Raw genomic sequence first — 20,920 nt, 5'->3', positions numbered from 1 at the left:
TTCAAGGACTTTGTTACTTTGCCTTCCAGGTCTGCAGATCCCCAGGATCCACAGCCGGAGCTCCCAGCAATGATTGTGCACCTGGCTGCCTGCCCCGGAGCTATTGCTTCCTGCACAGGCAGGGTAAGTGCTGAGGCTGCTGGAGATGTGGGGTTTAGGATTCCCACCCCAAACGCGTGCTGCTGGGCTTGGTCCCCGTGCACCAGCTCTGCTTACAGCCTCCTGTGAGCTGGATGCAGCTCAGAGGGACCAAGTCTCCAAACTTCTGATTCACGTCATCAATGATTTGCGCTAACCTCAAGAGGGAACTCTGGTCCCCTTCTCCAGAGAGGGACCAGGGCTGCTCCCCAGTCTCTTTAGCCCATCCTGGAATTTCAGGTGCTCCTGGCTCTTCCCTGCACACTGTCAGTGACACACACTGGTATCCTGGAGGGCATGCACTCGCAGCTTCTGCACCAGCCACGCTCTGATCCGTCTCACTGTCCGAGAACCAAGCCCTGCTGTGCCAGGCTGTTACGGCATTGCTGCCCAAGAGCCATCCCACAGCGGCACGTAGGCCGGAAAGATGCCGAGGCAGGCTGTGATCCCGCGGCCGCTCGTGGAGCCCGCCCTGACCGCTGCCCGCGGAGCATCTCTTACCTCGCCCCGGAGCCCACTCCCGATGCTGCTCTCTTTCCTCCGCAGTCTCCCGGCTCTCCCTTTCCCACTCCCCTTCCCTCTGCGCCACCTCCCCGTGATGTCAGCGCAGCCCTGCCTCCGCAGCCTCCCCATCACACCCCTCCAGCCTCCCCATCACACCCCACTGCTGCTTCCCTTCCCAGCGGTTGCCACGGCAACGGGAGGGGGAATCCCATCCCCTGGTCCTCGCTCGGTATCTCCCACTGCAGCTCTTCCTAAAGAGCCTGGAGACCGAGGGAAGGACAAGATGACAACAGGGAACAGCAGCAGGCAGAGGCCAGCGATGGCCCTGTGAGGAAGCCGTGGCTCAGCACACCTGGAAGGGAAGGGAGAGCAGAGGCAGTCACGGGAAGCAGGCCCGGACAAAACAGGCCCTCACCTTCTCTGCAGCAGTTACCACCCGTGTCCCCAGCGCTCTTCCCACCTTCCCACCCCCTCCAGTCGTCGATCTCAGCCAGTTCTTTGTTCCCCAGCCCCCTGTGCTCCATTTCAAGGGGCACACAAGTACCATGCTTGTACAAACTCTCTGCAGACAAGGGATTTGCGGTACCTGCCCACAGCGGGCACTCTGTAGTGACTTCTCCTTGCTCCCAGGTCAAGGTCAGAGATCGCGTATCAATCAGAAATCTGAGACCAGCTCCAAAGCAGACCATCAGAAGTCAGTGCACTCGTTATTACTAACCACAAATGCACGGTGAAAGGTTTTCTTGCCATCTCTCTTTCGCAGATGGTTTTATCAGGAAGGGAGAAGGGCAGATCCTATATTTTTAGGACTGCAGCACATTTTTAATGGAAAGCGATGGCCCAGGGTTTTTCATCCCTCCCCCTCCATCCAATATGCTGTTTCTTTTCAGCAGAAATATTGCTGCATTAGAGAACAGGTCACTTCCTCTATCAGTGAGAATTCAGTGTCCTATTTGATGCTGGTCCTTGTGCTATAAATAGGAATTTTCCCCTTTTATAGTTGCTGAATAATTGTGTGTATGAAATATGAACATGGTTTTCAAAAGAGTGCCTGATAAGCAGCTTGCTGGAGTGAAATCGTTGAACAGAAGGAATTTACAGCACCTGCAGAGCAGCACATGCTGTGGAAAACATTCAAGGTCAAGATGACAGAGACAGGTCACAGAACAGATCCAGCTACAGAACACAGAGCCTTGAGCTGAACGGCCTCCCCCCAGCACCCCCCTTCGTTGCATGCCCCACACTCAGGTAAGGATCAAACAAACAGGAGCAGCCCAGCTCAGAGGAGCCAGGACTTCTCCATCCCGCATACTAGAAAGCCAGGAGGAGCAGGCAGAACTGGTTTTTAAAACAGCAGGCAAGTAGTAGAGGATGCAGCCCCAGACAAGGAGGAAGAGCATAGTTTAACATCCATCATCAAAAGAAACAAAGGAAGAACACCACAAATGCCAGAGAGGCACAAGCTTGCCTTCAAAAGAGAGAGAATGCGAATCGGAGGTACAGAGAGGTAATAAAAACACCAGAGCACAGAGACTGAATGGCGAAGGAGAGCAAGCGAGCCCAGTTCGGCTGAAGAAACCAGTAGTTTCTGGAGGAAATGGGCATATGCAGCCTGACCCGTTCTGGTGCCCGGCTGCAAGGGGGGTACCAACGGCGTTGTGGAAAAACAACCACCCACCACCACCATCAAGAACAGCTTTGCTCCGAGATACCCCAGAGTGCCAGGGCCGGGTTCCCTGCGGAGGCAGGGCAGAGGGAGGGCAGAGGGAGGCCAGGAAACACTCTTGTTTCTTGCATTACAGATTTTGCCCGGCATAGCTGGAAAGAGGTGCCGGCGGAGGGGAAGGGACGGATGCAGTGAGGTATGAAAGGCAGAGAGCAAACGAGCAGAAACGGAAAACACAATATATGGCTTCCAGTTACTGCAGGAGAAGGAAATAACATCAGCTCCTGCACACACTAGCGATGCAAAGGGAAGGGGAAAAGGCTAGGAATTCCGTCAGTTAAAAACACCTGACAGGAGCTCCGACCAGGAAGGGCCAGGATACACAGGGGCTCAGTGCTTTCAGCATCAGGCATGAAGAAACAGGAGAAAAGCAGCGAAAGGCACCATTGCCATGGTGATAGAAAGCACTGGAGCATACTCGGCAAGGAACGGAGATAAAAGGAATTACAAGCCACATTTTCAGCTGCACAGAGCAGCATCCTTGAGATAGGATCAGGCCCGAGGACCCGCCCAGCTCAATTGTTAGTTGGCAACACCGTCAGCTGCCTCCTCTCCTCTTCCACGCTGTCTGCAGGTCAAAAAGGACACAGCACAGATATAAAATGTAAAGGGGTTATTTTATTATTGATTCAGAGGTTAGACAAGGCACCACTTGATCTAAAAAGAAATGCAAAAAAACCCAATTAAGTGTTATTTTTGCAGTCAATTAAGAAAGTCTCTTTTGCATTTCTTCAGCACTGTGTGAATTCCAGCTTGGTCAAGATCAGAGGAAAGCCACTCACTGCCAAGTGAGGCAGGCTTGGACTAGAGCCGCAGCCCCTCCGTTCAGCAGCAGAGAAACCTGGAGAAGTCTCCATGCCGAGGTTTAGGAATGCAGCAGAACAAGAAAAACAAAACTTCCAGGAAAAGACCATGGCATCTTTTTTTCCTTTTTCATTTCAGAAATGATGAGTCATTTGTTCGTTTTTGGTCCTTGCTGACAGGAAGCAACTTTAGAAAAATCACAGCAAACCTTGCAGAGGCCTCAGAGTACCGAGAGCCCACGAGACCAGCCCTGAAAGGCCCAGAGAAGCCTGGAACAGCATCTAGCCCTACCCTCCTAACAGAGGCAGAGATATTTCACTCTGTACCATTGTTTTCCCTCCCTAAACTGTGTGATTTCTAAGGAGAATGCCATCTCCTCTTCACAATGATTCTGCTGAATAAGAAATCCAAACAAAACCCGACCAAATCAGCCCCCAAGCCCCTTGTCTACCACCTCCTGATTCCCCTCCCATCAATCGTAACCCCCTCCCAGCTGCCCTCCCTGCCTCCCCTGCACCCAGGGGAGGGCTGCAATGGGTGATGTAGCAGAGTGTGCAGCGTTTGGTGGTCTCCCATCTGGTTCACGAAGTCACTCAGCTGGAATAAATGGGAACAAAGAAAAAAATAGATTTAGGGAAAAAAACCAAAATTAATCATGGTTTATGGTAGAAAAAGGCTGGCGAGCAGGATGCAAAGTGAGCACAAAGGGGAAAAGGAACGGAGAGCGAGTGGAAGAACACATTGTTCTTGCTGTGGAGCAAAACCTTGATCAAATCCAGGAACACCGACTGGCTGGGAACCCCTCCTGCCATTACGGCAGCACGCAAGGGGCTGTGGCTCTCCTCTTTGACTCTCTCCAGACGCCAAGATAAAAGCTGTTTGCACTCAGAATTCCTCTACAGCCATCGAGATGCCAGGGCAGCTCTAACACATTCACCTCCACTGCCCCGGAGCGCGGCAGTCCTGTGCTAAATGCTATCCCGACCTCCCAGCATGCTGACGCCACGCGACGGGGCTGCCCTTTCACAGGAAAGCCAGAGACAATCGAGAAGGCAACGGCCATCTGGGGGATCTCAGGGGACTGCAGGCTGCTGACGAAACCAGCACCATTTACTTTCAAAGTCTCTCTCCCAGCAGTCACGTGCTTTCGAGAGCAATAAGTCAACTGCTTTCAGTTTCTGGTGTTATTGCTGGAAGGAAAGAGGTTGTTTCCCTGGAAAGGATGTATGAGGACAGAGAGCAGTTTTCAGACAAAAGAGAAATTATCAAGAAAAAGAGCAAGGGATTCCTGAGGATTAGGCGTCTGCTGCGGACACACAGCCCGCAGCAGCGCAGTGCACAGGAGGGAGACAGGCCATCTCCTCGGAAGAGGAGGGTACTCAGTAACTCTGAATCCGTAAACATACACGGAAGGCCAAAGGACAAAGTTTCATCTGGACCAGTCTGCATTTACAGCGGGGTCTTCCAGGAAAAGCTGGAATCCCACATGGGCAAAGGTCATGGCCAGCCTCGCAGGGCCACCACATAGCAGCACAACGGCCCCGAGAAGCTGGGGCACTCGCCTCACGTGGTGTCCGCAAATGGAGGGCCTGGTGGGGCTGTTTGGTTTGCTCAAGAAACAAGTACATTTCCATGATCTTATCATGAAGGTCGTTGGCTCAAAGGCACATGAAGCCAGTGGTTAGTAACTCTGTCTCTCAGGCCCTGAAAAATAATTTGTTTTGCAATAAGGCTTTATTTAGACTTTGGGATCAGGAAAAGCTCAAGACATCTTCATCTCCTTGGCCAATGCCAAGGCAAGAGTGAAGAGATAAAAACTCACATCCTTTTCTTATCCTCAGGAGATCCCAACTCGCCAGACACAGTGACTGACAGACTCTGACCAGAGACGTCATGTTGTTAAAAAAAACCAACCCCAAACCCCAAAAATCTCTTGCTCATATGCGCTATATTGGGGTCCACAAGTGAGGAGAGACGGAGAACCCCCAGCTCTCACCCACCCTCTTTCTGCCCCACAAGCACTACCAGAACAGGAGGAAGACAGGCTGTGCTCTCAGGTAACAGCCTGCCGTCCCACGGAGAACGGAGCACGCACAACGAGAACAAGTCCTCACCCAGCCCCGAGCAGCAGCAGGCTACAGGCACACACGCGGCCGCGCTGCCTCTCGCGCAGCCGACACACACACAGCCCTCAGCGCTTCCCACCGGCACCCCCGTGCTTCGTTTCCCGCAGCCAGAGAGCGTCACCTGTCCCGCACCCTGTGAAGGTCCTTCCCCCCACTGCTCAGCCCTGATCTCCAGCCTTCCGCCGGTCCCCTGTGGGCTCCCTTTTCCAGGGAGCTGCAGCTCTAGAAGGAAACAAAAGCCGTTTGGCCCCAAGGGGTGCAAACCCCGTTCCTGGCAGCCGCCGCTCGGGCTCGCTGCGACCTCTAGGGGCCAAATCTCCGGCATCGCAGACAGACTGGCGTTCACATATACCGAGATAGAGACCGTTAACAGCTCGTTTAATAGAGAATTAGCACAGCTCCGCCTTGGGCTGCACCGTCTTGTCCCCTCCTCTTCTACTCTGCTTAGCTCTTCGCCCTCCCTGGCCCCAGAGAGACAGAGACAGAGATGGAGAGACAGAGAGAGAAAAGGGAGAGCTCCGTCCTGGGACGGAGCCCTAAATGAACATAACCAGGTCTTTACATGTTGCTCTCGAGAAGGCTGCCAGGATGCTAGCAAACACCACGTCGGGAGACTGGGAGGCATCCACCGCCGTATGGATCCCGCGCTTGCTGTAGTAGGAGATCAGGGGAGAGGTCTGCGTGTGATAGGCCTTCAGGCGGGTTTTCAAGGCTGTTTCGTTATCGTCCGAACGGCGGATCAAGGGCTCTCCGGTGACCTGGGAGAAGCAAGGGGACAGTCTCCAGCTAGCTGCACCCTGGCACGCTCCCCCCTTCTCCCCTCCTCCAAGGCAGCTGGAGCTGCAGAACTGCAGTGTGGAGCTGCAGAGGTGATCCCCAGGTCTGCAGCGGCGAGCGGGGCGAACCCAGGGCAGACAAAACAAGTCCCAGAGCAGTGACTGAAGAGAGAAGGGTTCAGTGTCATGGTCTTTCCCCCACACACCACTCTGCTTGCCAAACGGAGCCAAGGACCCTCAAGAGCAGACACCAGCTACAGTTGCTTCCCAGGAGGGAAACGAGTCACAACCCACCGCAACTTCAGCTGCGGACAGGGTCCAGCAGTTCTGAGGCTGGCAGAGCTTGGGCCAGCTCTCAGAACGGCCGTGCCCGTCACTCATCCCCTCCAGGCCTCACTCCCTGCGGTGCCGTCGGCCCAGGCTGCCCAGGCATTCCCCACACTCCCCAGAAAGCCAGGACAGCAGGTATGAGAGAAGGAAAGAAGTGAGGTTTTCCACGAATGCTGCAAAGCGTCAGTGAAACCCAAAGCGAGGTAGGCTGTGGCCTTGGGAGCTCACATACATCGTCCTTCATGTGCTCTTTCGGGGGTCTGAACTCCTCGTGATAGGAGCGGCCGCTCGCTGGGTGAATCAGCCTAAGACAGAAAGCAAATGTCAGGAAAGTCAGCCCGGTGCCAGGACAAGCTCTGCTGAACACGCCACTCATCAGCACAGACATCTGCAAGAGCAACTCAATTAGCCTCTACTGAGAGAAGTCTCTTCTAGCTATTTCTGTCTCTTCACTGGGAAGAAGCAGCTGCGCTAGGAGACGGAGAAGGGGTTTTTGCTTTATGCTGTACTGGGGAAAGGGGCTAGCTCCTGGAGGGGAGGGTGACACAGAGCAATAGGAAAGAGTGGGAGACGCCTGTGAGCCTGCACGGCCACAACGGACCCTGGACAGGATGTTCAGCAGCGCCCGGACAGGTATGCAGTGTCCCGCGTGAGGGAGCGGCAACAGCTCCACAGAAGCAAGAGCTCGAAGACGTCAGCTGTCAGACACCGGGCTTAAAGGCCTGGGTCACCAAGGACGCCGATCCGCGTCAGCAACCCCTGCTCTCATACTGCAGGGCTGCCCCAGGAGAGCAGGGAGGCTCAGAGAGAGCAGAAGTCGAATACAGACCAGCACCGCAGCCAGACCTAAACTCTGCGGGAGTAACACGAGGATCCAGAAGTAGGATGCTCTCCCTTAAACCAGGAAACCCACCCCATGCACCGAGCGTCTGGGAGAGAAGAATTACCGTCCGGTGATTCTCCGGATGAGCAAGGAGTCGGGGATGCTGAACTCAACGACGGAGTCCAGCTTCTCTCTCCTCTTCTCCAGGAGCTCATCCAGCTGCAGCAGAAAACACCAAACTCAGAGGGGCAGAGGCGCAGCGGGCTCCTGTCTCCAGGGTCGGAGGAGATGCCAGTGCAGCCCCCGGACACGAGCTCACCTACCATTTCAGCCTGCTTCACCGTGCGCGGGAAGCCGTCCAGGAGGAAGCCGTTCTTGCAGGGAGGGGAGTCGAGGTTGTTCTCGATCAGCTCCACCACCATCTCGTCGCTCACCTGCGGAGAGGAGAGATGGGTGCGCGGTCAGGAGGGATGCCCCGATTTTACACACCGCTGCCCCCAGAGCTGCTGCCCTCCTGCCAGCGCCCAGGCTGCATCGGACCCTCTGTACAGCTGTCCCTGCTCCCGCAGGCAGCAGCCACAGCACCGGGCACGGCTGTTAACAGGGACAAAGCTGTGTGTTCGGACCTGCCCACCTCAGGGAAGCGCTCCCCGCCACGGGTGTCAACGCTACGGTGTAGCTCACGAGACATTTCACGCCAGGGACGCTCCAGCCTGCGCGGGGACTTGGCCAGCGCTGTAATTTCCCCGTTACAAAGGTTGCTTTATTTCAAGGGAGACCGTCAGCTTGAAGACAAACTTCCTAGATTTTTTTTTTTAAACCAATTCACAATACCAAATATCAACATAACCTTTATTTCCTGTTACTTTGTACCTTCACACACACACCCCCTGCTCAGCAGGCAGGCCCGGCCAGGAAGAGCAAAGCCGGCAAGTTGCTCATTGACTCTCATAAACTTTGCGCGAGGGTAAATGCCCAATGGCTGCCGAGAAGCTCTGGCCCCACTGGACAGTTTTTCCTGTCTCGTGATCTCAGCATATCGCTGGGGTTAGTGCCTCTTCCACGCTGCAGCGTTTGGAAAGCCCTGAAAGATGCTGCAGCCCCAACAATAGCTGTTTATTCCAGAGCAGCTCTCCTCAGCAGCCCTGTTTTCTCCAGCGCGCGCAGCTGGGACCCAGCAGGACCGGGGACCAGACTGTCCCAGCGCACGTAAACAAGAGCCCTGAAGCAGGAAGCGTACGGGCGGGAGGCAGTTTGGGTGAAGCAGCAAGTCACTTCTGCGCTTTGCTGATTATCCCTTTCAGAGAAAGGGGTCCTGCTTCGTAATCGGGCATAAAAACCCCTCCCAGGCTCCAGACGCTGCTGGGCTCCCAGCGGAGTTATCTCGGAGGCAGCGCACGCTGCTGGGATACCCCTGCGGAGCGGCGCGGCGCCGGCTGCCGCGCACACGTGGCAGACACCACCAGCCTCGCCCGATAACGTCCCTATCTTTCCTAACCAGTTGGGATACTGCAGGCTCCGTGTCGCAACGCCAGCTTCGAGCGAAAGCTGCAGATAAGCCACGTCGCTCTTCCCACCCGGGGCCTGCAGATTCTCCGCGGGGTGTTACGAGCCCGCGACAGCCAGCAGCAACGCCCAAGGTCCGCCCCACACCGCTTAGCTTTGGGGCAAGTCACTGCAATTTGCTGTCCTTCAACTTTCCCCAGATATTTCAGTCATTTAACAAGTTATCCTCAGACAAATTAACACGTCAGAGATCCTGACTCTTGTCTCTGGGGGATCCAAAGTGTCCCTTTCACACAGCAACGCCCCTAAGTCTATTTTCACCTCCCAGTTCCGAGCAGATGGCATTTACGCAAGAGCTGGGACGTAGATGAACCCTCTGAACAAACTCTTCCCCCTCCGCAGGGGTCCGGGCATCAGGTGAAGAGGCACAGGAGCGCAGAGCACAGCTGTCGCATCCTGCGGCTCCAGGGACAAACCTCCACCTGCAAACGGCGCTCAGGAGCCGCAACCCAGACCGCGCCCCGGGAACGTAAAAGCGCCGTGGCGGAAAGAACCGGCTCGGGGACAGAGAGGCTGCTGGTAAGCGAGGAGAAACGTTGAAGAGCAGGAATGTTTTTATAGGATGTTTCTCCTGCAGGATAATGAGAGGGAGAACCCACACCCCTACCTTCACCCTACAACCTGCCCTTTCTCCACTAATCGGCTTTTGTCACTGAGGCTTCTAATTAAGAGATGGATTTTGACTGCTCTCGTCCCAGGTGCTGCCGGACCGTCTCCCCGCTACCCACCAGCTTCCCCGCGTCCATCGTCTCCTTGAGCCGCCTGCCCAGCTCGGACCCCGAGGCCACCATGGCCCTCAGCATGTCCCCGGTTGCCAGGTGGCAGACGCAGTAGGTCTCGGCCAGCTTCGGAGCCTGCGGGAGAGGACAGACGCGAGGTGAGCTCGCCGGGAGGGCTTGGGAACCAGGACCTCGGGGGCCGAGGCCCAGATGGGGTCTGGAACCCCGGTGGGACCTTGTTCCCGCTCGTAGCAGCGGGATGGCGGGCACGGGCAGCACGTGGCAGGGCCCGGCACGCAGCCCTGAGGACCGGGTGCTCCGGGAGCGGGGCCAGGGCACCGGAGCCCCGCGGCCGGCCCTAGGGGGTGGGGGGGCCGGTACAAAGGGTCCCGGGGCCCGGCTCCCTGGGGACAGCGGGCCCCTACGCCGGAGCCCCCGGGGAAGGGAAGGCCCGGGGCCCTCCGAAGCGGGGGCAGGCCGCACGCCCCAGCCCCTCGGCGGGGAAAGCGGGGCCGGGCGCCCGCGGCCCTCCCGGCGGGGCTCAGACGCTGTGCCCGGTGGTGAGGAGGGCCGAGCGGCCCGGTCCCGCCAGCCGCTCCCGGGAGACCCGCGGCCCGTGCCGGGAAGGGCCCCGGTATCCCCTCGCCCCGGTGCCCCTCACCTGCGTGCCCTTGCCGGCGCCGGGCGGGCCCAGCAGCACGGCGCGGATGCCCTGCCGGAGCCCCGGGCCCGGGGCCTGCCCGCCGCCGCCGCCCCCCGCCTGCGCGCTCGGAGCCATGGCCGCCGCCGACTGCGCGCCCGCCCCGCCCCGCCCCGCCCCGCGGCCAATGGGCGGTGACGCCGGGCCCGCGCGCCTCGTGGGCGGGGCTACGCAGGGAGAGGGCGGGGCTATGCTGGGAGTGGGCGGTGTTTCGCTGGGAGTGGGCGGGGCTAGGCAGGGAGTGGGCGGGGCTAGGCGGCGCTGCATGGGGCGAAGCGCGCCGTGCTCGCCCCGAGCCGTGCCAGCCCGGGCTCTGCGTGGGCCAGCGGCCTCAGCGTGGGGTGTGCGGCACGGCGCTGCTCCTCACCATGCCGCCAAGACCCGGCAGCTCTCTGCCGGCCTCCCAGTGCGGAGCTCGCTGCGCGGCTCCCCCCGTCCTGCACAGCGCGGTGCTGGGCGCTGGGCCAGAGCACCGGGAAAACAGGGCAGGGTTCACGGCAGGCAAGAGCTTCCTTGGCCCTGGCTGCCAGGAGAGCCCGCGGCAAAGCCGAGAACACTGTGTTGACTAACACTGGGATAAGTCGGTCCCTCTCACCTTCTCTGCAGGGGCAGCTGCCCCTCCGCGCACAGAACGTTGTCTCCTCGGTGACACCAGAGAGGGAATTGTAAATTAACAAGGAAAAGAAAAAAAACAAACAACCCACTCAGCCTGTGGTGTTTGTGGGATGGAGCAGTGGAACCATTTCCAAGTGCACAAATGCAGGCAAAGGCACGGCTGATTGTCCAGGCGGGGCGTCAGCAGAGCTGGATCCGCTGCCGGGGAACCCGCCGCAACGGCCGGCGGCACAGCAAGGGCAGGGTCGGTCCCTGACGTCTCCCCGTCTGCCTCCCCAGCCGGAGAGGTGCTGCTCAGCCTTTCGTCTGCAGAAAGCCTCGTTTCCCTGGCAGCAGTATTTCAGAGGTATTTTTGGCGCTCTTCCCCCCGAGGGTCCCTGCGCACACGATGCACGCGCAGCCACCAGCGCCCTCGCAGCAGGGCCGGGCTGCAGGCAGGCTGACAGCGTTCCGCTCCGTCGGGCTGGGGATGAGCTGCCGGCACAGCGGGGATTCGGTGAGAACCCCGGGGTGTCTGCTGGGGGCACCCCGGCCCTGCAAGGGGGTGGGTGAGGCGGGGGGGAGCGTTCCCCAAAAGGGATGAAGGATGCTCAGAGGCAGCTCAGCCAATGGGGTGGCTGGGTTTGGTTGCCATGGCCACGGTTGTGAGGGAGAGCAAGGAGGGGGGTGCAGAGCCCCCCCACAGACACCATCTGCAGGGATGGCTGCTCCAGAGGCTGGAGCCAGTTCATTCTCTTGGGAGACACGTGGGCATAACCTGTTTAAATGATTTCTAAGGTAACGGGGTGGGGGGGACTGCGGGGGGCTGCTGGGGAAGCTGCCTTGCCTGGCACAGTGAGGGGGGGGCCGGTGAGGGATGCCTGCAGGTGCTGAGTTTTGGGAATGGTTGGTGGAGGGCATCCTGCTGTCAGTGCCCCTCTCCCTCGCTAACCCTTTGCACTGCCTCTCCCCAGAGACCCCAGACCCCCAGCAACAGCCACGCCTCGGGGTGCTGCGGGAGCTCGGCGTTCCTCGGAGGGCCCCCCTGGCAGCACGCCTAGTCAGCCGGGAGGGAGGCGTTGGACCCTGGTAAGGAGGGGATCTGAGGCTGGGCTGGCAGCAGTGACCCACTTAATCATCGTTTCTGCACCCAACTGGGGCGCACTGGGTGCTGGTTAGTGATGTCTCCAGGGAGCGAAGGGTAAGGCTGGAGGAGTTGCTCTCCTTTCCCGATTATGAAGCTTTAAGAGCTTCAAAGCCCAGATTTTCTCCCCATTCCCCATCTCTGGAGTTCACTGTTGGTGCTTGCTCAGTGCATTACAACACCCTGCCGCTCCGGGATCTGCGTGGTCTTTCTCCTAATGCCCGTCGAGACGTCCTAAGTAGGTCTGTGCAGAGGAGGAGGTGGTGTGCAGCTCTGAGAAAGGACACCTCTGTCTCCTGCTCCCTTCGGATCAGAGGGACCACGTTCCTGTAAAAGTGCTGGAGCTAGACCTGGGTTATTGGAGTGGAAATGTTGCCTGCGAGCCTGTGCTAAGTCATCAGCTCCCTGCGTTATGGGATGGGCTGGATCTAAGGGAGGAGATTGTTAAAGCGAAGTGTGGGAGCTTAAAGCTGTGCTCAGTGTGCAAGACAGGAAACACCGTACAGCTTAACCGTTCCCTTCTTCCACACCCTGTGTCACGGGAGGGACGTGAAACTGGAGCCACAGCACGGGTCCAGTCCGTTCCCAGGCCAGCTGGTGTCAGCGAGTGACCCGTACTCTTTAAAGGTGCCTCCCTTCTCATGGGGCCTGGGAAGGTGGGTCCGTGAGACTTCAGCCATTTGAAAACCACCAGGGAACTTCACCCTGTGCGACGTGCAGCAGATCTGGCTCCATGCTGGAGCAGGAAGGGACACGTTCTGGCGTATGTAGGCCATCCACTTTGCAGTGCGGTCGGCTCGCTTGGTGCCTGAACTGCTGAGGAGCACATGGCTGCTGTGTGCCAAAACAAAGCTCTGCGCTGCAGAGAAGTGTGTCTCCTCCCCCTCCCCATAAAGAACATGCTTTAACCCTCAGTAGGGCTCTCAGCTGAGCTGCAGAGAGCTCTGCCCAGGGCAGCGCTGCCGTGTACGGCCCGTGGGAGGGACGGGGAGCACCTCGGGGTGCAAGCTGGGTGGGCTACACTGGTGGAGCTTCTGGAGCGCTGCCTCTAATATTCCCTGTCTTTTTCTGTTGTGTTGCAGACTTAGAAGCTGTACCCCACTCGAGAAGGCTTTAAACAAGCGTTATCACACCGTGACCATGAATGGCTACTTGGATGAATCCAACTTCATGATGGTGGAGGAGGGCTTCACCACCAGAGACCTCCTGGAGAAGCTCCTGGTGGAGCTGTCCCAGGCAGTAAGGGCTCCGGCAGCCAGCACCCCAGCACCCCAAAGGCAGAGGCGGTCGTGGGGAGGCGACTGCTGCTCACTCCGGCTTTCCCCTAGAGCGACCAGCAAGCCTTCTTCGTGGCAGACCTTGGGGACATCGTGAAGAAACACCTACATTTCCTGAAGGCCTTGCCCCGCGTGAAACCCTTCTTCCCGGTGAAGTGCAACGGCAGTGAGGGAGTGATTCGGCTGCTGGCCGAGCTGGGGGCAGGCTTCGCCTGCACCAACAAGGTAGGGTCGTGGGGGGCCGGCGGGGGATGAGCATCCTTTGGGCGCTTGTGGGACAGTGCAGAGCTCACCCTCCTTGCCCAGGTTTCCACTCGCTAGGTGACATTTACAGGGGCAGGAGTCTCCCTCTGCTGTCAAAACCCTCCCGGTGCAGCCCGGAAATCCCCGTCCTCTGGTGTCTCAGGCTTGTTCCCTTTGAGCCACATCCCAGTCTCTGGAACTGGTGTCCTGGCTGGCAGGCTTGGCTGGTGGCAAGGCACCTCCCTGGGATGCGCTGCCGCAGCCGTCCAGCTCTTGGCGGCTTTAAGGCTGAGCCTAAAGCTCCCTGCTCCCTCCTGCTTGTCATTTGCAATGGCTGGGTTTCCAGGGAGGAACCCAAGTTAGAGCGCTTAACTCGTACGTAATTAAGTGGGACGTGTTACCAGGAGGAGACAGCGCAAGGAGTTTTGACAGCTCAGACCAGCGCTGCAGCCGTCACCCTCGCTGCAGCTCACGGGACACAGGCACCAAACCCACGCCTGCGAAACCCGCTGGTTTTCTCTCCTCCTGGTCTCGTGCCGCTTGCGAACATCTTGCCGCAACCTGCGCCTGCCAGGACAAACTCCGCTGTGCTCCCTTCGAGCTCCCGCGGGTTTTCCCTGGAAAAGCCCCAGCTGCAACGCAGGCGGTTCGCCCTTCGCAGCGCTGCTAGCTGGCCGAGGCCCAGGGCCGATCGAGGCCAGGCGTGGTGAGCGCCGGTCCCAGGGACCTGCCTACGCGCGTGCCGTTTCCCTGCAGGCAGAGATTGCCCGGGTTCAAGACATTGGAGTCCCGGCCGACAAGATCTTCTACAGCAGCCCTTGCAAGCAGGTTGCCCACATCAAATACGCAGCCAGCCGCGGCGTGCGGCTCATGGCCTTCGACAACGAGGTGGAGCTGAGCAAGGTGGCCAGGAGCCACCCGCGTGCCAGGTGGGTGTCTCGGGGCACCGCTGGTGCCGGGGGCTGGGGTAGGCGCTGGGGAGGTGGCTGTGGGCTGACAGAGGGCCTGGAGACCCCTCGACGCAGCGGGGCTTTGCTCCACAGGGTGCTGTTGGGCGTTGCTGCTGACTCCAGCCCCTCTGCCCACCCGAGCATGGCGTTTGGGACCACGCTCGAGTCCTGCCGGCGCCTGCTGCAGACGGCGAAGGAGCAGGCTGTGGAGGTTGTTGGCGTCAGGTATGGCCCGTGGTCCTTTTTCCACAGGGGTGCTCAGTCCATGTTGGGGGAGTCTGTGGGGAGCTCTGCCTCGCTGGAACAACACAGGGGTCCACAGAGCCACCGGCTGCTCTGGCTGGGAGTGAGGCGCAGGCTGGACCCTTGCTGGGACCAATTTGGGGCAGCTTTGGCCCTCAGAGAGGGTCTGGGGGGCTCTGCGGCCGGCCGGGCGATCTGGCTCAGGATGGTGTGTGGGAGGCGCAGAGCTGCTCCGGCGGGTGACGGTCCCGGTGCCGTGTCCCCTCGCTGCTCGCTGGGGACGGGCGAACCCTGCTGAAACGGGGACTGTGCCCTCAGCTTTCGGCTCAGGAGCTGCGCTCTGGAGCCGCAGGCCTTCGCGCGGTCCGTGGCTGCGGCGCAGCTGGCCTGTGAGATGGGCACGGAGCTGGGCTACCGGATGCGCCTCCTGGACATCGGAGGGGGGTTCCCCGGCACCGAGGACACCAGAGCTCGGTTCGAAGAGGTGCGTGGCTCCCGATGCCTGCGCTCAGCGGGCAGAGAGCGAGGCCGGAGGGTCCCGCTGGGGTCTGGCTCCCTGCAGAGACCAAGCTAACCGAGAGGGAACGTCTTCCTGTGCAGATGGCTGCTGTGATAAACTCTGCCCTGGACTTGTATTTCCCAGACGGCTGCGGGGTGGAGATCGTTGCGAGACCCGGGCGATACTACGTCACCTCCGCCTTCACCCTCGCTGCCAGCATCACTGCCAGGGAGGAGGTTCCTGCGGAGCGGCCTGGCTCCGACGGTAGGTGGGACGGCAGGGCGGCGGGATGGCGGGACGGGCCCCGCTGTGTGCCCGAGCCGCCCCGAGCCCTCTCCCTGCTCCCCTCCAGAGGAAGAGTCCGGCGGCACGAAGGGCCTCGTCTATCACCTCAGCGACGGCATCTACGGTGCCTTCAGCTGCCTGCTGTTTGACAGCCCCTGCCCCCGGCCTCAGCCGCCCCGGGTGAGGGCCTGGCCCGCTTTGAGGAGCGCCCAGCGGGTCCCTCGCGCTGCATCCCGCCGCCCCGCCCCACCCCGCTCCCCCTCGCGTCCCGGCTGGCCCCGGGCTCCCCGCCGGAGCAGAGCAGAGGCCGTGGGGAAAAAGCTGCGGTGATTTACCAGGGGGGCTGCGGCCAGATTCCGGGGGCTCCCCGGGGTTGGACTTTGGGGGGGGTGGCAATGAGACAGGTCACTGCTGCCTCCTCATCCTCGGCGGCCGCTCCGTCTGTCCCCGCAGAGACCCTGCCCTGACTGCCCCTCGCGCGGCAGCAGCCTGCGGGGCCCCGCGGGACGCGCGGAGGATCGCATCGCCGACGGCCTGCGGCTGCCCGAGCTGCAGGTCGGGGACTGGCTGATTTTCGAGGACATGGGTGCCTACGCCGTCGCACCCCCGTCCCCGCTCGCGGAGCGGCCCCGGCCGCGGATCACCTACGCCATGTCCCGCCTGGCCTGGTAAGAGACCGAGCGTGAGCGGGGCGAGGGGGCAGGCTGCGTCGCGGGGGAGGTGCTGGCTTTCCCTCTGGCCGGGCTCTTTGCCTGAGGGAGAAGGGCGAATCCGCATCCCAGAACCCGGAGATTTGGGGCAAAAACCTGGCCTCCGAGGCAAAACTCACAATTTTTAAACACCGACGGACCTGCGCCGGTTTGTCACCGGGGGTGCCACGCGCAGCCTGGCTCCGGCCGTGCAGGCGGGGCGGTTGCTCTGGGGGATGTGAGAGCCTGCAGTGTTTTGGGAGGGGCTGCTCCCTCTGCCCCTCCTTGGGGGTCTCCTCCTTGCAGGAAAGCCGTCCAGCTCTTCCAGGGAAAGCCGCCGCAAGCAGAAGACGAGCGCGAGAGCGTCTGCGCCCCGCTGTCCTGCGGCTGGGAGACGTCGGAGTCGCTGTGCGTCACCCCGCTCTTCGCGCCGGCCAGCATCACCTGAGCAGCGCCGGTTCGGGGAGGGGGCGCGGGGTCCCGTGGTGGCCGTGCCTCCCACCCCGCCCGCCGCCGGCGTCGCCCCGCTGCGCTCTCACGGGGCGGGCTTTGAAGCGGGGACCATAAATCCCGTTCCTCCTGCTCGTGCGGTGTCGTGTGCCCGCGGGAGGGGTTTGGCCGGCAGGTGGGGGCTGCTCAGCGGGTTTGGGTTGGTTTTTTTTTTGGTTTTCAGGAGCCGTGGCAATAAGCGGGCGTTGAACAGGGCTGGGGGTCTTGTGTGACGAAGCCCCCCGGCTCTTCCTCCCCGCCCTGCGCCGGAGGCGGCGGAGAATCAGTCTGCAATGAGCAATTAGCTGCACAACGAGGCTTTGCTCATTAGGGAGGGTGAGGACCCTCACCCAAACCTTGCACACTGTTCCAGCATCCGGAGGGACCCCTGGGATTTTGAGGGGGGGTGGAAATGGACGGGTGGGTTCTGGGGGTGGGTGTGACCGGGGGGAAGACCTGGGCCTGGTGGCATCGCCCTGGTCCCCGCGCTCTTGTCACCCTAACGAAGCCCTGGGGTGTGTGTGGGGTCCCGCACGGGTACAGCACTGCGGGGGCGGGCAGACGGGGTAAGATGGGAGCCCATGAAAGCCAGAGAACGGGGAGAACTGGGGGGAGAACTGGGGGGCACTGGGAGGACCCTGAAGCATCAGAGTGGGGTGCACTGAGAGCGATGGGACACGAGGGACGCTGGGGCGGGGGGCACTGCGAGGGCGTTGGTCGAGGGAGCGCTGGGAGGACGCTGGGAGGACACTGGGAGCACTGGGAGGGCCCTGGAGGCCGCCGCGGCGGGCGGCCTCCCCTCCGCCCCGCCAGAGGGCGCTGCAGCGGCGAGGGTCTCTCGTGCCACTGCTCTCGCTGGCTCTGCCGGGGCCTCCCAGCCGTAAAGCGAGCCGCGGGTGTCGCGGCTGCGGTTGTGCTTGACGGCGGGCGGCGTCGTGAAAGGCCGGTGAAGGACGGCGGCGGGAGCCCGTGCGGGGTTGGCGGTGCCGGTATCGCGGCGGGCGCGGAGCCATGCCGTTCTGGGAGCTGCAGCGCCAGCTGGGCATCGACGTGGACCGCTGGCTGCTGCGGCAGAGCACGGAGCAGCCCTACAAGAAGGCCGGGGCCTGTCACGCCTTCGAGCGGGAGTGGGTGGAGTGCGGGCACGGCCTGGGCCAGACCCGCGCCCGCCGCGAGTGCCAGCCCGAGTACGAGGACTTCATGGAGTGCATGCACCGCACCAAGCTGGTGAGCCCCGGCGGGCAGCGGGGGCTCCGGAGGGGCCAGGCCGGCTGGGGGGCACCGGGGCCGGGCTGGGGCGGGGGCTGGGGACAGCCGAGGCGCTGGGCCAGGCTGGGGCCAGGGTGCTGAGGGCCCGGGCCAAGCTCCTCAGAAGGTCTGGGGGCTCTGGCCCTGGCTGGGAGCGGGGACCGGGGTGGGGGGCGCTGCCAGGGGTGTCCCTGTCCCCGGGTGCCGCGTCCCGGCTCGCGGCTGGGCTCTGCCCTCTCTGCAGCCCCTTCCTCCCTGCCCGCACGGGCCTCCTCCTCCTCCTCTCCAGCAGCAGCAGCTGCGGGCAGTCCCCAGCTGCAGCAGGGCCGGGAGAAAATCCCGCCCGTGGGCTGAGCACGCGGCTGTCAGTAGGGGTGCAGCGTGCGCTGACAGCCCGAGAGCCCCAGCGGCGGTGGGCACCCCGCGAGCCAGCTGCCCGAGGGCAGGGTTCCCGCGGGTGGGGGGCTGCCGGGGACCGGGGGGTGCTTCCCTGACGGCTGCCGCCCCGATGTCTGTCTGCCCCGACCCCCTCGTGTGCGCTTTGCCAGGCTATGCGGCTGAAAACCATCCTGGAGCAGAGGGACAAGATGATCAAGGAGGGGAAGTACACGCCGCCCGACTACCACAAGGGCAAAGAGGAGCCGCGGCCTTGACTCGCGGGGCCCGTGGCCGTCGGCCGCCTGCGGGGAGGAAACTCCCAGGAGGAAAACCCGCGGCGCAGCCCGCTTACGCCGCAGCTGTGGGGTGACGCTGGCGTTGGGCGTCGCTCGGGCTAGTAAACGTCTCCTTCGGAACAGCGTTTGGCTCTGTCTTGTCCTTTTTTCCCCTGACTGAGCATGGCGTGAGGGTCTGCCTCTGCAGCAGTGCTGCCGGGGGAGCCGTTGGGGCGCCCCGAAACCTGCGGCGGGGCTGGGGACGCGCCCCCGGGGAGGGCGGGCGCTCCCGGAGCCGGAGGGAGCTGGCGCTGCGCCGTTGCGAGCTCTCCCGGTGTGTGAGGTTAAACCGACCCATTTCCGCCCGGATTCAGAGCAGCAGCGGGCGGATTCGGTTTCTCTCCCGCTGTTCTGGCGCAGCGGAGGCGGATCCCCTCGCTGGGGGCTTTGGCGGTCCCGCGTGTCGGCGGGAGCCGTTGGGCGTGGCGGCGGCGGGCGCGGGGCCGCGCTGGCGGGCGGCCCTGGCACGGTTTGTCCCTGGCAGCCAGCCCCGCCTGCGCCGCCGCTGCCCCTGCCTCCGCAGGGCGAGTGTCCCCCGTTCCCTCCAAATCCCACGGCGTTTGTTCCGGCGTTAGCGCAGGTGAGGAGCGCGGCACGGGGCTGCGCGTTAATCCGCGGTTCGGTTCCGGGTGGAGCCCGTGACTTCCCTGATCCCCGCAAATCCCCGCGCCCGGCCGGCGGGAAAGCCAGCACCTCCCCCGGGATGCAGCCTGCCCCCTCGCCCCGCTCACGCTCGGTCTCTTGCCAGGCCAGGCGGGACATGGCGTAGGTGATCTGCGGCCGGGGCGGGGCCGGGGGTGCGACAGCGTAGGCACCCATGTCCTCGAAATCAGCCAGTCCCCGGCCTGGACCCCGCGGAGGGCGCGCGGATCCCTCCCGCGGCGGGACGGGCCCTGACTCCCCGCGCAGACCCTGGAAGTGCGAGGGGCTGCAGCCGGGCGCTGTGTTTTCGGGGCTCTCTGCCCTGCCCCGCGGTGGCCGGGGCAGTGACCCGAGCCGGCGGAGTTTTGTTATCAGCACGTGGTTGAGCAAAGCGTGCTGGCGGAAACACTCCCTGGGTTTTACCCTGTTCCGCGCGGGCCGTGGCAGTGGCGGCCTTGCGGGCGCGTTCCCGGCGGGATTTGGCTTTTCCAGGATTTCTGCTGCCCCTCACCAAGCTCCTCTCCCGCTGCTCCCTCCGGACCAAGCGCTGCTGGGAGCTTTCTCCCTTCCCCCAGCCCCGACGGGTCCCCTCTGCTCAGGCTGATCCCGGCGTGCGGGACGGGGCCAGGGTGGCATCGGGGAGCCCCGAAATCTGGGTCCGACGGGGCCCCGCGCTGACAGGGAGCCGCTCTCCCTGCGGGCTGACAATCCTCAGGGATTTTGCTGGCACTTCCAAATATGAAAACTGCTGGCGATGAGTTTCAGCGGAGGAAAAGGTTCGTGCCGATGCGCAGGTGGGTTACAGCGTCCCCCGGCCAGGGGTGCAGGGAGACGCCAGAGGTGCAAGAGCAGCGGGGGGAAGCGGGCAGGAACGCGAAGGTTTCGGGTGGAAACGCGCTGCGGGGCTCCGGGCGCGGGGCCGCGGGCTCTGCGCCGCGAAGGCGGCTGCCGGAACCGGCTAATGGAGAGGGAAAACAGCAGCTGGGGCTGGAAACGGAACCGCGCCGGGAGGTCGAATCTGCGGGAGCCCCTCTGCCTGCACCCCTTCCATTGCCGTCGCTCGTTATGGGTGGCAATTAGTTACCCTCCCCGTTCCCAGAGAGGCATTATGCGCCGCCGCAGCGGCTGCGGGGAGGCAGCAGGTTCCCGGGGCCGGCAGCCAGCCCCACAGACGATTCGGCTTGGCTGCGGCGGTTGGTAACGTGGCGGCGTCGCAAAGCCCACGCGCGCCGGCTGCGAAGGCCGGCAGCGCCCAGAGCCACGCGGCGGCAGGGGCTGGCGTGCGCCCGGGAACTGCTGGGTTGCAAAAAAAAAAAAAAAGAGAGAGAGAGGAGAGGGGGGGAAAAAAAAAGGCTCAGCAAAAAATCCCGGCAACTTGCTGGTGTCGAGCGTGACTCATCCCAGCGAGCTGCCCAGATGTCGCAGGAAATGCTGAAATCCACCTCGACGCGCCTGCCTCCCCGGCGGCTCTGCGGAGCCCTCCGAAATCAGATTGTTCTGGCGACAAACGGTAACGCGGCCGAGGGCGAGCGGCGGACAGCCGGCAGCGGCGGATCTGCGTGTCGTAATTAAAAGCTCTGTTAGGAATTTCAGCCGATAGGGAAAATAACCAAAGACCTGCTGACGACGATCAAACTCGGGGAGAGATTAAAACAACCCCACCCCCCGGCCGCGGCGGGAGGGGAGCGCGGC

At 61.9% G+C, this 20,920-nt stretch overlaps 3 protein-coding genes across 4 annotated transcripts; 2 read left to right on the top strand and 1 right to left on the bottom strand.

Annotated features, from left to right (window-relative positions):
* Positions 1–2,966: 2,966 nt before the first annotated feature.
* AK2 (adenylate kinase 2) lies at positions 2,967–10,319 on the bottom strand. Of its 2 annotated transcripts, XM_086765158.1 has the most exons (7): positions 10,174–10,319; positions 9,522–9,647; positions 7,551–7,661; positions 7,352–7,446; positions 6,637–6,709; positions 5,861–6,056; positions 2,967–3,769 (listed from the first exon to the last, which is right to left on the bottom strand). In XM_086765158.1, the coding sequence occupies exons 1-7, from the start codon at positions 10,288–10,290 to the stop codon at positions 3,762–3,764; spliced, it is 726 nt and encodes a 241-aa protein (XP_086621284.1). In that variant the 5' UTR covers positions 10,291–10,319; the 3' UTR covers positions 2,967–3,761. The 2 variants fall into 2 exon arrangements, with proteins under 2 accessions (XP_086621284.1, XP_086621281.1); XM_086765155.1 differs by lacking the exon at positions 2,967–3,769 and having other exon boundaries at positions 5,656–6,056.
* Positions 10,320–11,495: 1,176 nt separating this feature from the next.
* Positions 11,496–16,718, top strand: AZIN2 (antizyme inhibitor 2). Its single transcript, XM_086765154.1, has 11 exons — positions 11,496–11,604; positions 11,781–11,895; positions 13,033–13,189; positions 13,279–13,452; positions 14,227–14,399; positions 14,514–14,645; positions 14,982–15,147; positions 15,264–15,426; positions 15,515–15,627; positions 15,901–16,115; positions 16,443–16,718. The coding sequence occupies exons 3-11, from the start codon at positions 13,091–13,093 to the stop codon at positions 16,582–16,584; spliced, it is 1,377 nt and encodes a 458-aa protein (XP_086621280.1). The 5' UTR covers positions 11,496–11,604; positions 11,781–11,895; positions 13,033–13,090; the 3' UTR covers positions 16,585–16,718.
* An 836-nt stretch (positions 16,719–17,554) lies between these two features.
* On the top strand, positions 17,555–18,671 carry NDUFS5 (NADH:ubiquinone oxidoreductase subunit S5). Its single transcript, XM_086765089.1, has 2 exons — positions 17,555–17,852; positions 18,422–18,671. Exons 1-2 carry the CDS (start codon positions 17,637–17,639, stop codon positions 18,524–18,526), a joined length of 321 nt encoding a protein of 106 aa, XP_086621215.1. The 5' UTR covers positions 17,555–17,636; the 3' UTR covers positions 18,527–18,671.
* The last annotated feature ends 2,249 nt before the right edge of the window (positions 18,672–20,920 follow it).

This window comes from Chlamydotis macqueenii, chromosome 22, assembly GCF_036417535.1.
Source record: "Chlamydotis macqueenii isolate bChlMac1 chromosome 22, bChlMac1.mat, whole genome shotgun sequence".
NCBI classification, from domain to species: domain Eukaryota; kingdom Metazoa; phylum Chordata; class Aves; order Otidiformes; family Otididae; genus Chlamydotis; species Chlamydotis macqueenii.
This window is presented reverse-complemented; position numbering and strand designations above follow the sequence as displayed.

Coding starts and splice junctions, on each gene's coding strand:
- NDUFS5 (XM_086765089.1), top strand. CDS start 17,637: ATGCCGTTCTGGGAGCTGCAGCGCCAGCTGGGCATCGACGTGGACCGC. Junction 17,853..18,421: donor GCATGCACCGCACCAAGCTG/GTGAGCCCCGGC, acceptor GCGCTTTGCCAG/GCTATGCGGCTGAAAACCAT.
- AK2 (XM_086765155.1), bottom strand. CDS start 10,290: ATGGCTCCGAGCGCGCAGGCGGGGGGCGGCGGCGGCGGGCAGGCCCCG. Junction 9,648..10,173: donor GCGCCGGCAAGGGCACGCAG/GTGAGGGGCACC, acceptor CCTCTCCCGCAG/GCTCCGAAGCTGGCCGAGAC. Junction 7,662..9,521: donor CGATGGACGCGGGGAAGCTG/GTGGGTAGCGGG, acceptor TCCTCTCCGCAG/GTGAGCGACGAGATGGTGGT.
- AZIN2 (XM_086765154.1), top strand. CDS start 13,091: ATGAATGGCTACTTGGATGAATCCAACTTCATGATGGTGGAGGAGGGC. Junction 14,400..14,513: donor AGGAGCCACCCGCGTGCCAG/GTGGGTGTCTCG, acceptor TTTGCTCCACAG/GGTGCTGTTGGGCGTTGCTG. Junction 15,628..15,900: donor CCCGGCCTCAGCCGCCCCGG/GTGAGGGCCTGG, acceptor CTGTCCCCGCAG/AGACCCTGCCCTGACTGCCC.